Source organism: Hyla sarda, chromosome 6 (assembly GCF_029499605.1).
Source record: "Hyla sarda isolate aHylSar1 chromosome 6, aHylSar1.hap1, whole genome shotgun sequence".
NCBI classification, from domain to species: Eukaryota; Metazoa; Chordata; class Amphibia; order Anura; family Hylidae; genus Hyla; species Hyla sarda.
The window spans coordinates 256,784,239-256,805,145 of record NC_079194.1 but is presented as its reverse complement, the minus strand read 5'-3'; the positions used below and the strand labels follow the sequence as shown (position 1 = coordinate 256,805,145).

General features: G+C 44.2%; 1 protein-coding gene across 1 annotated transcript in view; it reads left to right on the top strand.

Annotated features, from left to right (window-relative positions):
- Positions 1–20,907, top strand: part of ATG2A (autophagy related 2A) — a 157,625-nt gene that overhangs the window by 93,293 nt on the left and 43,425 nt on the right. Inside the window, exons 27-28 of the mRNA XM_056527047.1 lie at positions 11,134–11,210; positions 16,587–16,757. Coding sequence (XP_056383022.1) covers positions 11,134–11,210; positions 16,587–16,757 — 248 coding nt within the window. The remainder of the gene's footprint in view (positions 1–11,133; positions 11,211–16,586; positions 16,758–20,907) is intronic.

Sequence of the window (20,907 nt, the reverse complement as noted above, 5' to 3'; positions counted from 1 at the left end):
CACCTCCTTACACTCTGTGGACTGGGCGCTCTGCATCCGACCCATGGAGTGGTAACTGAAGGCAGTAAAAAAAAAATGCCACAGGATGCAAAAATGATTGTTTCCACACACCAGCAAAAACGCAATAAAAGAACGCAAGAAAAACTGAAAAAACACAGGAAAAAGCTGTGACAGTTTTTCTGGAGTTTTTGCTGGTGATCAAAAAACCTCAATGGAATCCGAACCTCAAAGCAATAGAACAAAATCCCTACGTCCACTTTTCCTGTGAGGTGCAGCTCAGGTGTACAAATAGAACTGTGTGGAGATTTAGAACTTTGCACAAAATTTATCAAGTGCCTTGCAATTGCACCAAATTTAGACCAACCAAAACAATCTACAAAAAACTTGTACCTACAAAAATGATACATTTCCCCCAATGTATGTGTGTGATTGTGTATATATGTAGTAGAGCTGAGTGTGAGTGTGTGTATATGTAGCAGGAGCTGAGTGTGTGATTGTTTATATGCAGCAGAGCGGAGTGTGTGATCAGGTGTATGTAGCAAAGCTGTGTGTGATTGTGTAAATGCAGCAGAGCTGAGTGTTGTGTAAATGCAGCAGAGCTGAGTGTGTGATTGTGTAAATGCAGTAGAGCTGAGTGTGTGATTGTGTAAATGCAGCAGAGCTGAGTGTGTGATTGTGTATATGTAGCAGAGCTGAGTGTGTGATTTGGTAAATGCAGCAGAGCTGAGTGAGTGATCAGGTGTATGTAGCAGAGTTGAGTGTGTGCGTGGTCATGCTTATACATAATCACACATTCAGCTCTGCTCCATACACATGTCGCACACTAATTTCTGCTATATGTACATGATAACACACTCAGCTCTGGTACATGTACACAGTGTTTACCAATCAGGGTACCTCCAGCTTTTGCAAAACTGCAACTCCCAGCATGCCAAGTTTTGCAACACTTGGAGACATTCTGGTTGGTAAACACTGATATAAAGTTAAGGGGACAGATTGTTCAGCAAAGTTACATATTTTTTAAACCCAGACATTCTGGGGGAGATTCTCAAAAACTAATGTCATTTCTGTTCCAGCGATATTATTCACACCTTTTTTTCAAAGGTCTCTTGTGCTGCTTTGAAAATATGTGAAAATTCATTTTCGCACCCCAAATAAATTTTTGCAGCCATATTGGATTTTTTTTTTTTTTTTTGCGCCAAATTTTACATCCCAGAAAATTCTGGTGCAAACATCTCACAAAATATTCCATGGTTACTAGTGCCCAGTGATAACTGCATAAATAAAACATTTCTGAGCTTAAATGTGAGTGCAGGTGCAGTGACCAAGAAAAAAATAAAAAAATATAAAAAAAATTTTTAATACCATTTTTCAATAATAATTGTTTCTTTTACTTTTTTATAATTACTTAAATAACACCTTTTCCCCCAAAAAACAAAGAAAAAAAAAACAAAAACAGTAAAACTACAACACAATTTCTGTGATTTCTGGTGTGAAATTTTTGATGTAAACTCTCACCCCTTTGAAAATATCATGTAAAGCAGAAAATATAAGTGGACACGCCCACTTTTACAAAACTGACGTGAACGGTGTAAATCGCGGCACAAAGCTCTTTGAAAATGTGTTCGATACTTTTTGCGCCAAAATTTTGGCAAAAACTGATTTTTTTTGTGCAGAGTTTTGTTCGGCGCACACTGCTGCTCCAGCACTTCTAGCTATGTGAGCAGTGCCATGGAGGTAGAGAAGGAGTGCACGGTAGAGCCGGGGGGGGGGGGGGGGTTCTATATTTGTGCAAAATTTATCAAAGAATTTATCAATAAAAGAGATTTACACCATTTTATGAACAATATAATTTCAGTTGTATGTATATAAAGTATACAAAAAAAAAGAAGGTTGCAGCAGCAGCTCTCTTGGTCAAAAAATAGAGGCTCTTACCGCACTTTTTGATCAAAAAGTGTCCCCATCCACCACGCGGTGGGGGCCTCTTGTCGGATGAGACCCTAACATGCCTAATCCACTCACCTCTGCTGGACATATGGCCTCTGACTAGGGTGACCACATTTCCTAACTGCCATTCAGAGACACTTACTTTCACAAGTGCATTTCGTCAAACTTATACGCGAGACTGGCAAAAACATATCTGCCTGTGCATTTTTCAGTTCAAAGCACCTTTATTTATTTTTTCCTAATGCCAAAAACAATATTCCAGACTTGCCCCATTGCTTATATGTTGCCTGAGCCTCTCTCCATTTATCTTTTTTTTAATCTTACATTCCATTTCCTTCCTTTAATTCCATGTAGTAACTAATTTACTACACGTTTTACAATTCCAACTTTCTAAGCAATAAATATTTGCTGCCCTGAACACAAAGGAAAGAATAGGCAGACATCCATTAAAAAGTTAAACTTACATTTTGTCCTCTTTAATGCTGATAACGGCCGCTGGATTAGTACAGACAGTTACAGTAGGCGCCGCACAGTAGAGATCCCAGCTCCGGCTGACGTCACCGTCGTCACGTGACTCGGCCGCGCACTGCGTGCAGCAAGGCAGGTGAGGAGCCACACACACTGGACAGTACTATGCGATGCCGATCTGATTCGGCGATAGCATAGTATAAGGAAGTGACTGTCACAGCACAGCAGCGGTCGGCGGCTCACGGGCTCAGATCATTCCGGGACACTGCATTGTCCCGGAATGAGGGTGACTGTAACCCGGGACAGACTCTCCAAATGCGGGACTGTCCCGGGCGATCCGGGACACATGGTCACTCTACCTCTGACATGCAGGATCCTTTTATATTATGCATGTTTTGTATATATGTGGTAGCCCTTGGGGGGTGTATGGTAGTGGGGATGTTGTATCGGTATATGAGGGGTTAATGTTAACCCTATAGTTCGTGATGCCAGGCTGAGGGCTTGTATGCTGAGGTAATTCTCCGGCCTATCGCCGCCCTTCCCAGTAACGATAGGTGCATGAAATGACTGAAGGTCCACAAGGAAATTTAACTTGAACAACTTTACTTAAGTGCTAACGGTACATCCAAGGCACAGTAACAGTCTAATAGAACAGTCCTTATATTGCTCAGTGACTGACAGTTGTTGCGGACCTTGAGGTATTTAGAAAGTCTCTGAATTTAGGGTAGATATTGTAGATCCGTCCGGATTTAGGGGTTAGATTAGGTCCGGTGATGCTGCAGAGTGTCTGGGGGTTGATACATTGATCAGCTGTTGCCGCAAAGCTCAGGCCTAACTCACTGCGAGAATTGCTGCGCAGATCCAGGAACAAGAGAGCGAATAATGTCCGCCGCTCCCTTATATGGGCAGGGGCGGGGTGAATCTGATTGGTCCGAATACCTGTCATTCACTTGTACTCAGAATGATGGGATTGCATACGTCATAGGGACCTCCACAGGTCCTCAAACAGAAATGCCATAGAGTTTACCCAGTCACGTGACCCGCAGGTCCTGGTACGCTACGCGCAGGTAATTAACCATTTATTTACATTTATATAACTATATTTACATAAACCTTGCATAAGTTACTGGTTTACTAGATGGAATAGAGGTGACAAGGGGTAGACTATACAACATGGACCCCTACGTCCTAGGGACTCTGGCTATGGGGACCCATACACATAAAGGGACCGCATAGGATGCGGTACCGGGACACCACATATAAATATGCATTGTACCATATGCACTATATCTCTGCACTTTTTATATCTTTTGTATATGTATGTATTGTATTGCATGCTCTATATATTCTTGCACTCTGCAGGCACTGCTCCTATCCATTTGGTTTTAGTATACATCATTCCTGCACACTAATCGATATTCATTTATACACTTCTATAAATATATATTTTTACAAAAATATTTTTCTCATTTTTGTAAATGTTGCATGCACTATTTATTTGTTTTACCATTATGCATATGATCACATCCTTGTCATTTTTTTAATGCTTTTATTTTGCCCCGGATTATTATAATCATTATTGCTATTATCTCAAATGTATATGCATTATTTATAGCCATGTTATTGCCTTCACAGTCCACAGTCAGTTCTCCCACTATATATTTTCATTCTTTGTATTATTTAGCCCTGGGTCCGATGTTCAGCTTATTTTGTATATCCTTCTATTAGCAGCGATCTGCAGCCATTTTGGGGAAGCTTGTCTTTCCCCCTAGAATTTTTTTGTGCACGCATGCGCAGTATGAGTGACTGTGGCCATGTTTTCGTGTCCGCACACGCTTTATAATGTGAATTCGCGTTGCGTGCTCCATCACACGAGTGCCGTGGTGTCCAACGTCACTTCCGACCCAGCGGCTTACTATTTGGACAGGTGTGTTATTCCTTTTCTATTGGGTCACTATTATATAAATACCGTTCCTGTAGCCATTATTTGCAGCCACATTTTTTAACATATATTGATATTTATTTATTTTATTCCGTCTATTATGTACATTTTTAGAATCATGTTCTTTTATTAATAAAAAAATATATATTTTCATCGATTTGTACTTTATTTGGTGTCGGGGTTACAATGTGTTACGCTTTTGGCATTTGTAGGTATATATGTAGAAGGAATAAGTTGCAATATAAAGGGGGAAAAAAGAAACATGGGGGTTGGGGTGCAGGTGACTACTCCCAATGAAGCAGAGCTGTAGAGTTCTGATCAATCCGGGAGCTGTGTATTCTTCCCCCACCATCACTTTCCTCCTATTCTCAAAAATGAGGAATCCTCCTGCCAGAATACCCAAATCTGTAGATAACGTTGGACTTTTTGTCAGAATTTTATTAATATTTGTATTTATATTTGTTTGTCTTCTATGTAATAAAGTGACGTTCCTTCCCACCCAAATACCCAGTCCTCCGTATAAAGTCACCGACCCCCCAAAAAAACACCCTACACCCAGCGTTTTCTATATCTTTATTTAATAATAAAAAGCTTATTTCACCCTATAAAACAAATGGATGTAAATGTCCATGTCTACACCTGTCCTCAGAGCAGTGACATTCCGTATGACATCACACATGTGACTTCACAAATGGTGATAGCTGGAAAAAGAGGTGCAGAGCCCCAGAGGCCTTACTCTGAGGACTGCACTCTAGCGAGCACTAGTGTTTCTAGATTGTTTCCTTGCGCTTTTTATTTTATTTTATCATGATTCGAGGGGACCACATCAGCAGGGAAGAGGTCAATTTGGCCTGTAGCATGTGCTGGACAGTTACCATCCTCCTGGGTTCCCTCTTCACCACCGGCCCGAGTTTCTGGTTTGAAATCACCAGCAATCAACCGAGCCGTAATATCACCTCCAGCCACCTGCAAGGGCAGAACGCTACCATCAGAGATCTGCCCAGCTTGAATACTACCAGCAGCGACATGAAGTGTCCCATCTGGACGAGGACCAGGATCAGAAAGATCACCCCTGTCCTGGTGAGTAATCAAACCTCTGCCAGCAGCGACATGAAGTGTCCCATCTGGACCAGGACCAGGATCAGAAAGATCACCCCTGCCCTGGGGAGTAATGACACCACTGCCAGCAACGACGCGATCAGCTGGGATTCCATTACCAACAACCTGCAGAGCGGGGCGGCCATCATCAAAAACTATCTTGGCTGGATCAGCACTTATGGTGACATGATCATCTGCCTGCTATGCTATATCCCCATCAATAACAACCTGCTGGACCGGTTCATAGATGCTGTTGACGATCTGATCTCGTTTGCTAGTACCATCAGTAACCTGCTGTCCTGGATAGACACCACCACTGACTTGGTATTCTGGATCCCCACCATCACCAGCAGTTCCCTGCTTGCCTGGATGAACCCAGTCAATGAGATGGTGACCTGGATTTACACCAGCAGCACTATAGAGCTTCTTTACGTGATCTGTAACCCCACCGCCATCAGCTGGATCGGCTTCATCGGTGACAGGCTCACCTGGATCGCCATCACACTCCAGCTTCTGGCGTGGGTTATGCCAAGGGGGATAGTGACCAGCATCACCGGACCGATGGACTATATTAACTCGGTCAGACAGTTCCTGGGACGGGTCACCGTTGCCATCCTCATTGTCAATATCCCCGAGATTAAAGGTGTCATTAACATCATCACCAGTATACTATGGGTATTCACCACCAACCTGTATGTATGAACACTGGAAAAGATGAATAAACATTTTTATTTGACAAATATTCCAATAGTTGTAATTATTGTTATAATAGACAAAGTAGGAAATTTATTATAAATCAGTGTTTTATATGTCAGTGAGAAACAAAAATATCTTTGAGTAAGGTGCCCCAAATGTATGAAGAGCCGCATTTGAATATGGTTTCACATAATTACAACTCCCAGCATGCCCAGACAGCCAATAGCACTGCTCAGCCTCTGATTGGTGGAGCACTTTGTCGTACGGTAATAACTCAACTAACCCCTTCCCGCAGAATGCTTTATATAAACGGCCGATTGGGCTGGTCCTTCACGCATTCCGCCGTTTATAAAAGGCATTCAGTTAACCCGGCGATACGCGGCATCGCATGGGTTAACTGGCAGAAGTCCCGCTGTTACCAGCAGGAGACAACTTCTGCAAGCCCCCCCCCCCCCCGGACCATCTGTGGACCAATTACAGTGTCTCAGCTGACTGGGGGAAAGTTTATTTCCCTCGGTCTGTCCGTCCCTAGAAGGCGGGCAGAGCGGGGGAAGATGAGTGATGCGGGGGGGGGGGGGGAGCGCGGCACATACCTGGGACCAGGACCGGCGGCAGGCACAAGTGGAGGAGGCAGCTGTGGCATCAGACGCAGCAGTGAAGATCGCTGTAATGTGATCTTCACTGCTGCTTCTAGGAGTTTTAAAACTACAACTCCCAGCATGCCCAGACAGCCTTTGGCTGTCTGGGCATGCTGGGAGTTGTAGTTTTGCAACATCTGGAGGGCCACAGTTTGGAGACCACTGTGCAGTGGTCTCCAATCTGTGCTCTTCCAGATGTTGCAAAACTACAACTCCCAGCATGCCCGGACTGTCTGGGCATGCTTGGAGTTGTAGTTTGGCAACAACTGGAGGCACACTGGTTGGAAAGCATTGTCGTTTTCCTAACTCAGTGTTTCCCAACCCGTGTTCCTCCAGCTGTTGCAAAACTATAACTCTCAGCATGCACTAAAAGACCATGCATGCTGGGAGTTGTAGTTTAGCAACAGCTGGAGGCACACGGGTTGCCAATCACTGAGTAAAGTAGAATTTGTCACGAAAAAACATCTCGGAATCAAATTCATAAGTAAAAGCATCTCAAAGTTATTAATGCTTAAAGTGACAGTGGTAAGATGTGCAAAAAATGTTCTGGTCCTTAAGGGGGTTTAGAATTATGAAATATGGTAATAAAAATATGAATTATGAAAAATTATCAAAATGTATCATTAGGCAGGTAGTACCCCCAAATTAGACCCCCCATTACAGGTAGTACCCCCAAATTAGACCCCCCCAGTAGACAGGTAGTACCCACAAATTAGACCCCTCCCCCAGTAGACAGGTACTATCCCCAGATTATCCCCCCCCCCAGTAGACAGGTAGTACCCCCAGATTAGATCCCCCCAGTAGAAAGGTAGTACCCCCAGATTATCCCCCCCCCCAGTAGACAGTACCCTCGGATTAGATCCCCCCAGTAGAAAGGTAGTACCCCCAGATTATTCCCCCCCCCCCCAGTAGGCAGGCAGTACCCCCAAATTAGACCCCCCAGTAGACAGGTAGTACCCCCAGGTTATCCCCCCCCCCCCAGTAGGCAGGTAGTATCCCCAGATTAGACCGCCCAGTAGATAGCTAGTACCCCCAGATTATCCCCCCAGTAGGTAGGTAGTATCCCCAAATTAGCCCCCACTCCATAGGCAAGTAGTACCCCCAGATTAGCCCCCACTCCATAGGCAGGTAGTATCCCCATATTAGACCCCCCCAGTAGACAGGTAGTAACCCCAGATTAGCCCCCCCAGTAGACAGGTAGTACCCCCAGATTAGACCCCTCCAGTAGACAGGTAGTGCCCCCAGATTAGGCCCCCCCAGTAGACAGGTAGTACCCCTAGATTAGACCCCCCCCCCCAGTAGACAGGTAGTACCCCCAGATTAGTCCCCCCCAGTAGACAGGTAGTACCCCCAGATTAGAACCCCCCAAGTGGACAGGTAGTACCCCCAGATTAGACCCTCCCAGAAAGCAGGTAGTACCCCCAGATTAGACCCCCCAGTAGGCAGGTAGTACCCAAAGATCAACACCCCCCCCCCCCCCAGTAGGCAGGTAGTACCCCCAGATTAAACCCCCCCCCTCCCCACGCAGTAGGCCGGTAGTACCCCCAGATTAACCCCCCAGTAGGCAGGTAGTCCCCCCCAGATTAACTCCCCAGGGGGCAGTTAGTACCCCCAGATTAGGCCCCCAGTAGGTAGGTAGTACCCCCAGATTAGACTCCTACAGTAGACAGGTAGTACCCCCAGATTAGACCCCCCCCCCACTAGACAGGTAGTACCATGATATTAGACCCCCCCCCCCAAGTCCACAGGTAGTACCCCCAGATTTGACCCCCCCAGTAGGTAGGTAGTACCCCCAGATTAGACCCCCCCAGTTGGTAGGTAGTACCTCCAGATTAGACCCCCCCAGTAGACAGGTAGTACCCCAAGATTAGAAAAACCCCTCCCCGGCTGGTACCTTTTTAGTTGCCGGGGATTCAGGGCAGCACCTTCCCCAGATAAGAGCAAGCACAGCTACGCGCGTAATGACGCTCGGTCACATCACACTCTCAGAATACCTAGGGCCAGCGTCAGAATGTAGGCCCTTGAGTTCTGGGAGCGTGACGTGACAGAGCGTCATTACGCGCGTAGCTGTGCTTGCTCTTATCCAGCCTGGCCCACAGGGTAAGCGGCTGAAATGGGATATTTCCTGGTTGCCAAATAAGCCAGTCCGGCCCGTGTTACTGTACAGGGCAGGAGGACGGCCCAGCCTGCGGCCCTGACAGGTATTATAAAGATATGCAGGTTCATGAACTATTTCTCCCGTTACTATCTTCCGTCACAAAATAACGTCCGTTATTAATAACGGGCTATAACGCGTTAAAACGGCTATTAGAAAAATCCCATAGACTATGATGGGATTTTATTACGGCAGTATAGGATTTTGGAACTGACGTTTTCAGCTGATATTCAGACGGAACTTCGTACGGATGTTTAAAAACTTCGAATTATGTAGTGTGAAAGAAGCCTAACAAACACAATGCTATATATAAATGAATATCAATTAGATATCATTAGTAAGAAAGCATTACAAGCTTATAAGTTAATTGACTATAGTAGAACAATACATGTGAGTAGGAAGTAACTTGTTACAATACAACAAAAGCTACTTTGGTTAGGATATCGTATACAGACTCTATCTAGAGCAGTGATTCCCAACTGGGGTGCCGCGGGATTTTGCCGGTAATTTTTATTATTTATTAAATTCACTGGCCCGGCCTGCGCGTCTGTAACTTACGGGGCCGCAGGGGGGCCAGTGTAGTGAAGAAAAATGGCTTAAGGTACTGTACCCTTTCCTACCCTCTATTACCCCTTCTTAAAGGGGTACTCCGGTGGTTAAGATTTTTGGGTATATTGCATCTTCTTTTAATGTTCATGTTTTTTGCAATTGACATGTATTATATGATTGTGTAGCATGTGTCTTTTTTCTTACCTGTTTGTGGGCCAAGAAGTTCTGTAGTTCTGTGTTGGATCTCTTACTGTTGTCCACTTGTTAGGATTAGGCTGTGGACAACATGTCATGTTTTGTTTTTTTCTCTGTTCTTTCAAAACTGCATGAGAAATAGGCCACGCCCCCTCATCTCCCCCTCCAGGTGGTCACATGTGTGCATGAGAGCAAGAAGCTCCTACACAGCTCCTCATCTCCCCCTCCCCCTGCTTTGTCTTATGAGGACGCAGGTCTGCACTGAAAGAAGACAGAGAAGATGTATGTGAAAGGATAACAAGGTGCACGGGCTGGGGATGTATAGACTGCAGGGGAATAGATCTCGGACTGGGGATGATTTCTATTCCTGAATGACACATGCTGGGAGTTGTAGTCCCTGTTATGTGTGTGTATGCTAGTGTTTACAAACCAGTCTGCCTCCAACTACAACTCCCAGCATGCCTGGACAGACTTTGGGCATGCTGGGAGTTGTGGTTTTGCAACAGCTGGAGGCACACTGGTTGGGAAACACTGTCCTAGCCTATTCAGCATACACATCATGTTACACCAGTGTTTCCAAACCAGTGTGCCTCCAGCTGTTGTAAAACTACAACTCCCAGCATTCCCTGACAGCCTTTGAGCATGCTGGGAGTTGTAGTTTTGCAACAGCAGGAGGCACACTGATTGGGAAACATTGGCCTAGCCTACTCAGTATATTACAAAGTGCATTATTTCCCAACCAGGGTGTCTTCAGCTGTATCAAAACTACAACTCCCAGCATGCCCAGACAGCTTTTGGCTGTCCGGGCATGCTGGTAGTAGTAGTAGTTTTGCAAAACCTGGAGGCACCCTGGTTGGTGTACGCCTTACAGAGGTGTGGTGAACTACAACCCCCAGGAGACTACAGAGGCAGCATGCTGGTGTTATACCACAGACTGAAGACTCCTAAATGAGACATGCTGAGAGTTGTAGTCCCTTTTGTGTGTGTATGCCAGTGTATCCCAACCAAGGCTGATTATATTAGTGTGCTGTGTATAAGGAGGCCGACCCGGGAAAATAGTAGGGTGGGTAAAGGGCGGAACATGTGGAATGCTGGGATTTGTAGTTTTCAGCACAGCAAGAAACAGGAAATGGAAGCAAAGATAGGAAAACAAAGTGGGAGATAAAAAGACAACAAAGACCGGAAATAGAATAGGCTAAACAACAAGAATAGAAATGAAACAAAACAAATAAGGTAAGTCAAAAATGGAAAAACACGTTGACCACCGGAGTACCCCTTAAAGGTGAAAATGGGCTTGGTCCTTAAGGGGTTAAAATAATTTGTTAAAGAAAGTAGCTCCAGCTACAGGATTGAATCTGTATCCTTCAGTGTCCCACTTAGAGGGTAAAATGCAGCACAAAACAGTCTAATATACTCTTTCTGATTGTCTGATTCTTTGTCCTCAGATTTCGTCTGTGTCCTGGATGTGGATCTCTTAGAACTGGTCATCACCACATGGAAAGGAAACTCTTCCTCCAAACTGGTAGGAATGATTGTTGCTCATTGTGATGAATAGGGCAGTGTAAAGAGTCTTTGTAAACCATTCGTCTAAGCATGAGAAGAACCACATCACTAAGTGAACTCTGGTGATGCCTGGTGAAGAATTAGCAACCTTTATCACCTGATTGCGGAATCCGTTCTCTGTTCACCTGCCAAAAATGTAAATGTCCCAGTCCGTCCCTTGTGTGCTGCTGTAATATGGTAGTTTGTAGTTTTTCAGTCTGTGCATGCTAAGGGGTCCCAGAGCAGTTTATTATGTGATCTCTTCAATAGACAAGATGCATAATTCTCATGATGACTTCAAATCGAATAATGACTCCTTATTTCTTTCCTGTAAGTTTTTGTTTGTCATTTGTAAGAGATAATTTCATACCCTATGAAAAATGAAAAACATTCTTAATATCTTGGTTCACTGCTCAGCAAAAGGGCTTGTCCTACAATAAGTACTCGCCTACCGGATCCCTCATCTGTCGTTCCGACAGTGGCTGATCCCTGGTGATCACTGTTCCCTGGTGATGTTTCGCCACACAGAATGCCTATACAGCCAATCACAAGCCGAGGCATTTTACTGCTAACTGAATCTGTCACATGAAATGCAGAGCAGAAAGACACCAGAAGTTTAGGGTATAGTTATATAAAACTAACTATAGTTACATAGCTCATACCCTACTCATGTGCCTACTGTTTATTTATCCTGAGGAAGGCAAATAAATCATTATGAGGCTGATGCCAATTGCCCCATACCAGGGGATAGGAGTTCCTTCACAACTCCAGATATGACTCCAATATTAGAAGAAATCACTGGATCAACCTTTTTTCCCTTTAAAACTAGTATTCTTAACCTGTAATGTTATTACTCTCCAGAAATCCATCCAGGCCCTTTTTGAACTATTTTATTGAACTCTTCATGACCACCTCCTCTGACAGATCGTTCCATAGTCTCACTGCTCTTACAGTAAAGAACAATCTGTGTGTGCTGGTGTAGAAACCTTCTTTCCTCTAGATGTAGATGTAAACTGTCAGAGTCACTGGTAGAGAAGGATCTGGGTGTACTTGTAGATCACAGACTACAGAATAGCATGCAATGTCAGGCTGCTGCTTCCAAAGCCAGCAGGATATTGTCATGTATCAAAAGAGGCATGGACTCAAGGGACAGGGGCATAATACTCCCCCTTTATAAAGCATTGGTACGGCCTCACCTGGAATATGCTGTTCAGTTTTGGTCGCCTGTTCATAAAAGGGACACTGCGGAGTTGGAAAGGGTGCAGAGACGCGCGACTAAACTAATATGGGGCATGGAACATCTTAGCTATGAGGAGCGATTAAAGGAGTTACAATTGTTTAGTCTTGAGAAGAGACGTTTAAGGGGGGATATGATAAACGTATATAAGTATATAAATGGCCCATACAAAAAATATGGAGAAAAACTGTTCCAGGTTAAACCCCCCCAAAGGACGAGGGGGCACTCCCTCCGTCTGGAGAAGAAAAGGTTTAGTCTAAAGGGGCGACACGCCTTCTTTACCGTGAGGACTGTGAATTTATGGAACGGTCTACCTCAGGAACTGGTCACAGCAGGAACAATTAACAGCTTTAAAGCAGGGTTAGATACATTCCTGGAACAAAATAACATTAATGCTTATGCAGAATTATAAAACTACATCCCTTTCCCTTATCCCCTTACATCCTTCCCTTCAATCCCCTGGTTGGACTTGATGGACGTATGTCTTTTTTCAACCATACTAACTATGTAACTATGTAACTATGTAGAGGATGCCCCCTTGTTATAGATACAGTCCTGGGTATAAATAGATCATGGGAGAGATCTCTGTACTGTCCCCTGATATATTTATACATAGTTATTAGGTCTCCCCTAAGCCTTCTTTTTTCTAAACTAAATAACCCTAATTCTGAGAATCTTTCTGGGTACTGTAGTCCTCCCATTCCCTGTATTACTCTGGTTGCCCGTCTTTGAACCCTCTCCAGCTCCACTATATCTATCTTGTACACTGGTGCCCTGTACTGTACACAGTATTCTATGTTTTGTCTGACTAGTGATTTGTACAGCGGTAGAATTATTTCCTTGTCGTGGGCATCTATGCCCCTTTTGATGCCTTTGTTTACAGTGGTGACCCTTTAGTATATAGTACCACACTTCCTTTTACAACAGTTGGAGAGGCGGTGCTAAACTTCAGTGGCTTGCCTCCTCCCTGCCTTGTCCTTCATGATTTATGTACAGGGCTTGGCTTCCAACACAGGGCCCAGTACATCAATCAGGAAAAGCAGAGCCTCTCTGACTGTTTAGCTGTATAAGAAAAGTTCAGTGTTCTAAGGTTTTAAAGGGTCATCACTGTATACTAAAGTGTATATTTAGTTCTAACTATAGTTGCTGGAATCTATTAACTCTGTATCTTGTACTGAACTGACACCTTTCCTTCAAAGCTGATTGAGTCTTTCACTACATTTGTCGCTCACCATATCCCAGCTGCTTAATGTTTGTTGGTCCCCATCATGACAGACCGAGGGGGTATTTCCTATGTGTTGAGTCTGATACCAGTCTTATTGTACCAGTAATATTGTTATAGTTGGAAAGCCAGTGGTAGGGAATCAGGCACGTGAGTATGTGCTGTATGGGTTGTGTATGGGCTAGTGATCGGCTGAGCAGGAAACACATCATTAGGAATTCCTGGACAACCCTTCAAGGCCAAAATAACAGGTAATACTAACCTTCAAATATTCATACAGATGTGAAAGGTGATGTGAATTACTACAATGGGCTCATTTATAAATCGTGTATCTTAAAGGGAACCAAGCACTAGATTTCCCCATCTATAATGACTGGCAACGCATTATATATTGTAAAATCTTTATCCTCACCATCCTCGGGGGACATTGTTACCTCAGGAATGGTGAAGCAATAAAGTCTTGCCGACCGGCCTGTAAGTAGTTCCCTGGACGGGGAGCGGTACTTACCAGGTCCTGTCGCTCCGGCTGTAGTGGCGCCCTCTAGATGTGATTGATGGCCTGCGTCATCACTCTGCTCCCTAAGCAGACAGAGCAGAACGGTGAAGAGGTTACCATATATAGAACGTGTTTCCAAGCGTTGTATATTGGTTCCCTTTAATAGTGGTGCACAGATGGGTGGGAATTTGGTTCTGGTATTATGTATAAAAATTTAGAGGCTCATTGTTACTTAAATAACTTTAAACATGTCGTAGTGACATGTCAAAATTCTTCGGTTGAGATCTGTGTGCTTAGACACAACCACAACCAACTACTATAACAAGCTGGGAGTAGCACTCGGTTAAACACTTCTGAGCACTCCTCCCCATTTCATCTAGTGATCAGCTTTTTAAACGTGTCGCTGTGCTAAAGGTTTTTTAAATGACAGTAACATGTTAAACTTTCCAACATAAACTTCTCAAAATCGTGTGAATGAACTATCATGTCACCATCATCAAGTGCTGAAAGCTACCAGCTTGTTGAAGCACTTTCTTATTTGCCAGCAATAAATTCTCCTATAAGCTTAGATTGACTTTAACCCCTTAAAGACGTTGGGATTTTCTATTTTTCGTTATTTTTCTCCTCCCCTTAAAATAGCCATAGCACTTTCAATATTCCACATGCAGACCCATATGAGGTTTTCTGCGCCACCAATTGTACTTTGTAATGACATCAATCATTTCACCACAATGTCTATGGTAAAATAAAAATATATATCTTTTCAATAAAGATGACTTTATCTTTATTCCCTAGGTCCATACGATTAAAATGATTCCCAATTTTACGTGCCAATGCCTGTAGTTTTAATTGATATATATTTTTTTTAAATAAATTCTGTGGACTAAGGTATTGTTTTACGTTTTTATGCCATTGACTGTGTAGTTTAACTAACAAATATATTTTAATAGTTTGGACATTTACACACACCATATATGGGATACCATATATGTTTAATTTTGTTTACATGTTTTTATTTTAAATATGGGAAAGGGTGGTGATTCAAACTTTTATTAGGGAAGGGGCTTATTTACATTTATTACTTTTTTTCCCACATTTTATTTACTATTTTTTAGTCCCCATAGGGGATTATTACCTGCAATCTTTTGATTTTAAACACTGAGCAATGCTGTGCCATAGCACAGCTGCTGGGACTGCCTGCAAAATTGAAGCGCCAGTCAGATGGTGCGGAGGCCGGGAATGCTTTTTACCTGTTTTAGATGCTGCAATGGACATTGCTCATGTTGTCTAAAGTGGTAATTCGGGAGATCAGCGATGTCCAGCATTAGCCGTTGGTCAGGGCTGCTGATATCACCCGGGATCCATCGAGTATAAAGTGCGCTCAGCTCCTAAGTGTGCATCATACAACTGGATGTCCTGAATGGGTTAAAGGTTTACTATCATTTAAAAAAAAAAAAAAAAACTTTAGACATGTTGTCCAGACATGTCAAGTTTTGATCACAACCGGTGACTGCTAGTTATTAGCCGGAGAAGTGTGCGGCATTGGGCTCAACTCCCTGTCTACCAGATCTGACATTTTCACTTTATGGACTTATATGGCTGGATTTGCTTGACAGCTGGAAATGGAGCCATGTTCAGCCGAACTTTCCCAGCTTAGAACTAGGCATCGCATTCTGTCTCAGGGCGAATGTGGAGAGTGAAAAAATGGGGTTTGTTGAGAGCGCTCCTGTATGACGACGGCGGTGAAATGAAACAGAAGTCTGAGCCAGCACTTACGCAGGAACCCTGGCCAGAACCACACAGACTTGCTATTTGTGGACCTGAGGAAGGCACCAGTGAGCGCCGAAACGCGTTTTCCTGTTTTACCTGTTTGACTTCTTTTTGCAATAAAAGTTAGTCCTGCGTAAGTGCTGGCTCAGACCTCTGCTTCATTTGACCGCTGTCGTCACACAGGAGCGCTCTCAACAAACCCCATTTTTTTCACTCTCCACATTCGCATCATTGTCCGTCTCCCTCGGGAATACGGAACACAAGGGGTGAGAGCAGCAGACTGTAACCATCTTCCTCTCTCCCTACCCCCCACCATACCTCAGAGGTCCCCTACACCTCTGTGCGCAAGTCTCAAGGTCAGTACGTCACCTTGGGTATTGATGGTGGGTATCTTTTCCAAGAAATACTACACAGGGAGCGCCCCATTGTGTTTTCTCCTCCTTTCTCCTTCATTTTGTCTCAGGGGTGATACCCTGTGTGATCAAATCTGTTGAGATATTTGGGCAAAATGTTAAAAGTTCTTCATTTTCTACCTAATACATCACCCCTCGGTTTTCTAATACCAGTGTAAAATACCAATGTCTGTGTAATTCTGCTGACATTGTGCCTCTCCTTTTTGCTCTATGTCCAGACTCAGCCTCTCTTTGAACTGCGGTGCTCTAACAACGTCCTCCATATTCACACCTGTGCAGACTCCTGTGCCATGCTTGCCAACCTCACCCAGTATGTGATGAACAATGGAGATCTGCACTGTCCTCCAAAACCTGAGCCACCCACTGAGATTGCAGGACAGAAATTACAGGTACCAGCTTTCTGAATAATTTGTTGTTTGTAAGACTATAAATAACTTATTTATCACTTGTTCAGATACACCTTAACTAAAAGTAAAATCTATGTATAATTGTAATCTTTACATTGTTTGGTTACTATGACCAGAGTGGTAGTTGTGCTACAATATTTATTCCAATTGTATTTAAATGGATTTTCCGGACAAGGTCGTGAAAAATTGTTCTGTTTATTTTACTGGAAAGAGTGCCATGTTTTTTCAGGTGGTGTCCAGCATTGCAGGTCATTCCCATTGACTTAAATGGTGCTGTTTCTAGAAAAAAAACAGCAGACCCTTTTTTCTAGTCTTGGACATGCCCTTAAAGTGGTTAGGAAATTAAAATGTCTGGGCTAAAAAAAATAGACATTTATACTAACCTGCCCCAATTCCCTGCAGTGTCTGTCTCACAGGACCAACTGAGGAGTGCTTCCTGCTTTCTTTTGAACATGCAGGAAGAAGCCTCGAGGTTCTCCTTCCATATTTGGCTCCATCATTTGCTCTGCCAGAACCTGCATCTTTCCTTTCCTAGTGAAGTGATCATGTTACACAGAGTTTTCCTTCTCTGTTATGACAATCATGACATTCTGTTTCAGCAGCCACATTGCCCCCTTTCTATAGTGGAATGCTTGTAGTGGAGTTGTAGGAATTCCCATTCTACTTTGTATGGTAACATTCCGATGTAAGAAATGATTTGCTGAGCACTGCTTGGGCTGGAAGGTACGGCAATAAATCCCCATACAGACTATGTGGTTATACTGCTGGCGTGTGGGAGGTGCTCACTTTTCATAGGTAAGTATTCAGACAGTCCAACATTAGAAATGTACAGAAAGGGCAGTCACCCACTTGATGCTTGTGCAGATTCTTCTTTATTAAAGATGCAGTATATACATGTGCATGGACAGGGGGGACAGGGTCACTCCACAAAGGGCTTTTGTGGAGTGACCCTGCCCATCCCATCTATGCAAATGTGTATATGGCATCTTTAATAAAGAAGAATCTGCACAAGCATCTGTACATTTCTAATAATGGACTGTCTACTTTGTATGGAACCTCACAAGCAGCTCCACCAGCCTTTTTTCCTTTCTTGGGCACAGGACTTCTTCCAGCAGAGGCTCCCACCTCATCTATATGTAGTTCCTTACGTGCTATGTGAGCAGCCACATTAATCCGTCTTGCAGGTAAAATCTTTGTGTTATACAGTGGTTTTCTCTCCTACCACATTTTCTGGTGGGGTGCTCCTGACTTAGCTTCATCAGCACCACATTATATACACCATGGGTGGAGTAGTTGCATCACTCAGAGAACATCTTCTGCTTCTTTATGTCCTCCCTCTGTATTCTTCAATTGTCCTTTCACCCTTCCGGTGCGATGCATGGATATTACAGTTACCTGCATTTGTTTGTTTAAGGTTCTCTCGGACTCTATTGGTAGGTCCATCCTCATTACCCACCTTATGGGGAAGTAGTTGTGATAGTGCAGTTTCTTTTTTACCCCTCTCTGCTTGCATCCAGCTCTCATAGCTTGCAGGCAGCAGGTGTATCATGTTTGCTGTTCGGATAGCTCCTTATGCTTGTCGGTTTTAGGCCCTTGCTGTTTAGTCAGCTTTTTCCTTTACTGGGTGGGTGATTGTTTTAGTAGTCCAGGCAGCCATTGTGGCTACAAACACTGTGTCATCATGCCATATTAAGGTATGAGCCTTGCCATGTTCTGATGGTGCATTGCTTCCTCAGCTAGTGTGGATGCCTTTACTTAGAGAAGATGATGTAGCGTCCTTCCAAATCATCCTTCCTAATCATCCTTCCTATTTTTTCTTTCAACGCTCTTGTGTCAATCTCATCCTGACCACTAGTGTCATCTGGTGGCCCTCCTGGGATTTGATTGTACCTTACATTGATGCCTTTGGGCCCCCTTGGCTGCCCATCAGTGTTTTTTTGGGGTCCCTTCGGTCTGTATGTTCTCCTTTATATTCTCCTGCAGGCTGTCATTTTGTCCTTGACAATATATTGGGGCTCTCCTGCCTACTCTACTGGTGAGGTTTTTCTTTTTTCCGCATTCCCAAGGCCTTGCTTGTGAAATGCTGTCCATGTAGTTCCATATCTTTAGCCCATTTTCTGTTTGATCTGGGCCTAGAGAAGGATCTGCAGCTTCCCTGGGTCCTGTCCTTATGATACATCACTCTCACTTACCTCTGAGTTTTTGCCAAGGTTCTTCCCCTTTCCACATTTATCTAGCTTCCATGTTTTTTTGGGTAACCTTACCTCCTCTGTTGGCATTTCTCTTTCTCCTAGCATTCCCTTCAACCCAGGGCCTTCTAGGTTGTTCCAGTACTCCAGAGCGGTCTAGTCAGGCTGGATTAACCTAGGTAAAAAGTGTTTGGGAAAATGTGACTGTTCCTAATGGTGTTCCCCAAGAGCCAGGAGCTGATAACTGGTATCCTTATTTTGAAGCACATAACAGTCTGTTATATCTGGTTACCAAAGCAAAAAATGGAAAATGGATTAGTGCAACAGTTCCCAGGGCCCTTTAGAAAAAAATAGTGTTATAAATGGCTTGTTTTCTTGTGTTGGGGGGGGAGGGGGCATCTAGCTTTCATATAAGAGCGTATGTTTCAGAATTTGGCCAAATTTCTATAAAGAAAGTTAAAACTACTGCAAATCTTCTCCTACCTGCCGGTTAAATTCTCCTTTGTCTCATTTCAGGGGGCCTTTGGTGCCCCTCCTTGTCTTTGAGGTGCCTTTTGGCATGATTACCATGGATTTAGTGGATTTTGTATCATCAATATATTTTATTAATTCTTGATTATACAACCAGATATCCAGAGGTTTGAGAAACATGTCAAGTGCATTGCTCATGAGTTGTTTCATATGTGCATTAGAGTGCAACTATATCTTGACAGACCAAGGTATGAAAGACCTGTGTAATACAGTAAAATCTCCCTTAGTGGACACCTCCCAATAGGGAACACCATCCTATAAGGCCGCCGTCAGGGGAGTACAACCAATACCCCAGTAAGGGGCCCAGGCTCCCAGGGCTTCCCCCTTCAGCAGGCCCAGCACAGAAGCTTAAGACCACTGTTTAAACCATGGTCTGCTGCTTCTGTACGTCTGCCGGTCACATTATTGGCCCCACCATCCCACCATGCCACTTTATTCCCCCTGTGCAAAGTAATCACCCCATCTTTACCACCCAATGTGCCATTCCTTAACCCCCTTTTTCTCAGTCACTCTTCATTGGGGGACACCTAACTGATGGGTATATGCTCCAGCCACTAGGAGGCGCTGACACTAGGAAAAAGAAAAGTCGGCTCCTCCCTGGCAGGATAATCACGCCCACCTGCAGTGAAGCAACCAGTTTTAGCTAGTGTCACTTAGGAGGTAGACACACAGGTCTGGAGCTCTCCAGATCTGGTCATTTATTATTTTCGAGTAAGGGCTGTTTAGTTAGGTTCTTTACTCCTTTTTGTTTCCCTTTTTCAGGTGGGGGTTCAGGAGCATGGCACCTACCTGTTCCCCCATATGCGGCTAAGGGGCACGGGACATAAAATACAAATGCACCGTTAACCCCTTCCCGCCAACGGCCAGCGCCAGGTCCCCCTATTTTTCCTGCTCGTCTTGGGCTTTAGCAGCATGACGTGATGCAGGTGACTAAAATGCTGGCTGAAGACGTCTCCAGGGAGTATGTGAAGATAGGTGAGTATGTACAGCGTATGAGGTGAGTTTACCCCCTCCCACCCTCCTTCCTTCCACCCTCCCTTCCTCTCCCCTAGCAGTACGAGCAGTAGTGTTATATCCCTATTTCTGGGGCTGTTTTGGGGAGTCCGGACAGAGAGGGATTAACCCTCGCTATTTTATTCATGCAGCCTCGACTGCATCTATTGGGCTCGGGGGAGGGGGGGGGGTTGCCTTTCACTAGAGCAGTCACCCCTCCGTCCGCTATGCGGGAGCTTCTCCTGTCCGGGCTGCTTCTCTGTCTATTAGCCTCGGGGCTGTGCGGCTTAGCAGACGCTGCTAAGCGTACTGCTCCGTGCCGCCGCCGCTTCAGAGGCTGCCTGCTATCTGTTTTTCCTCATCTTAGGAAAATTGATTGCTGGAGTTCAGTCCCCTTTGGACAAATTTTTGTAATTTAT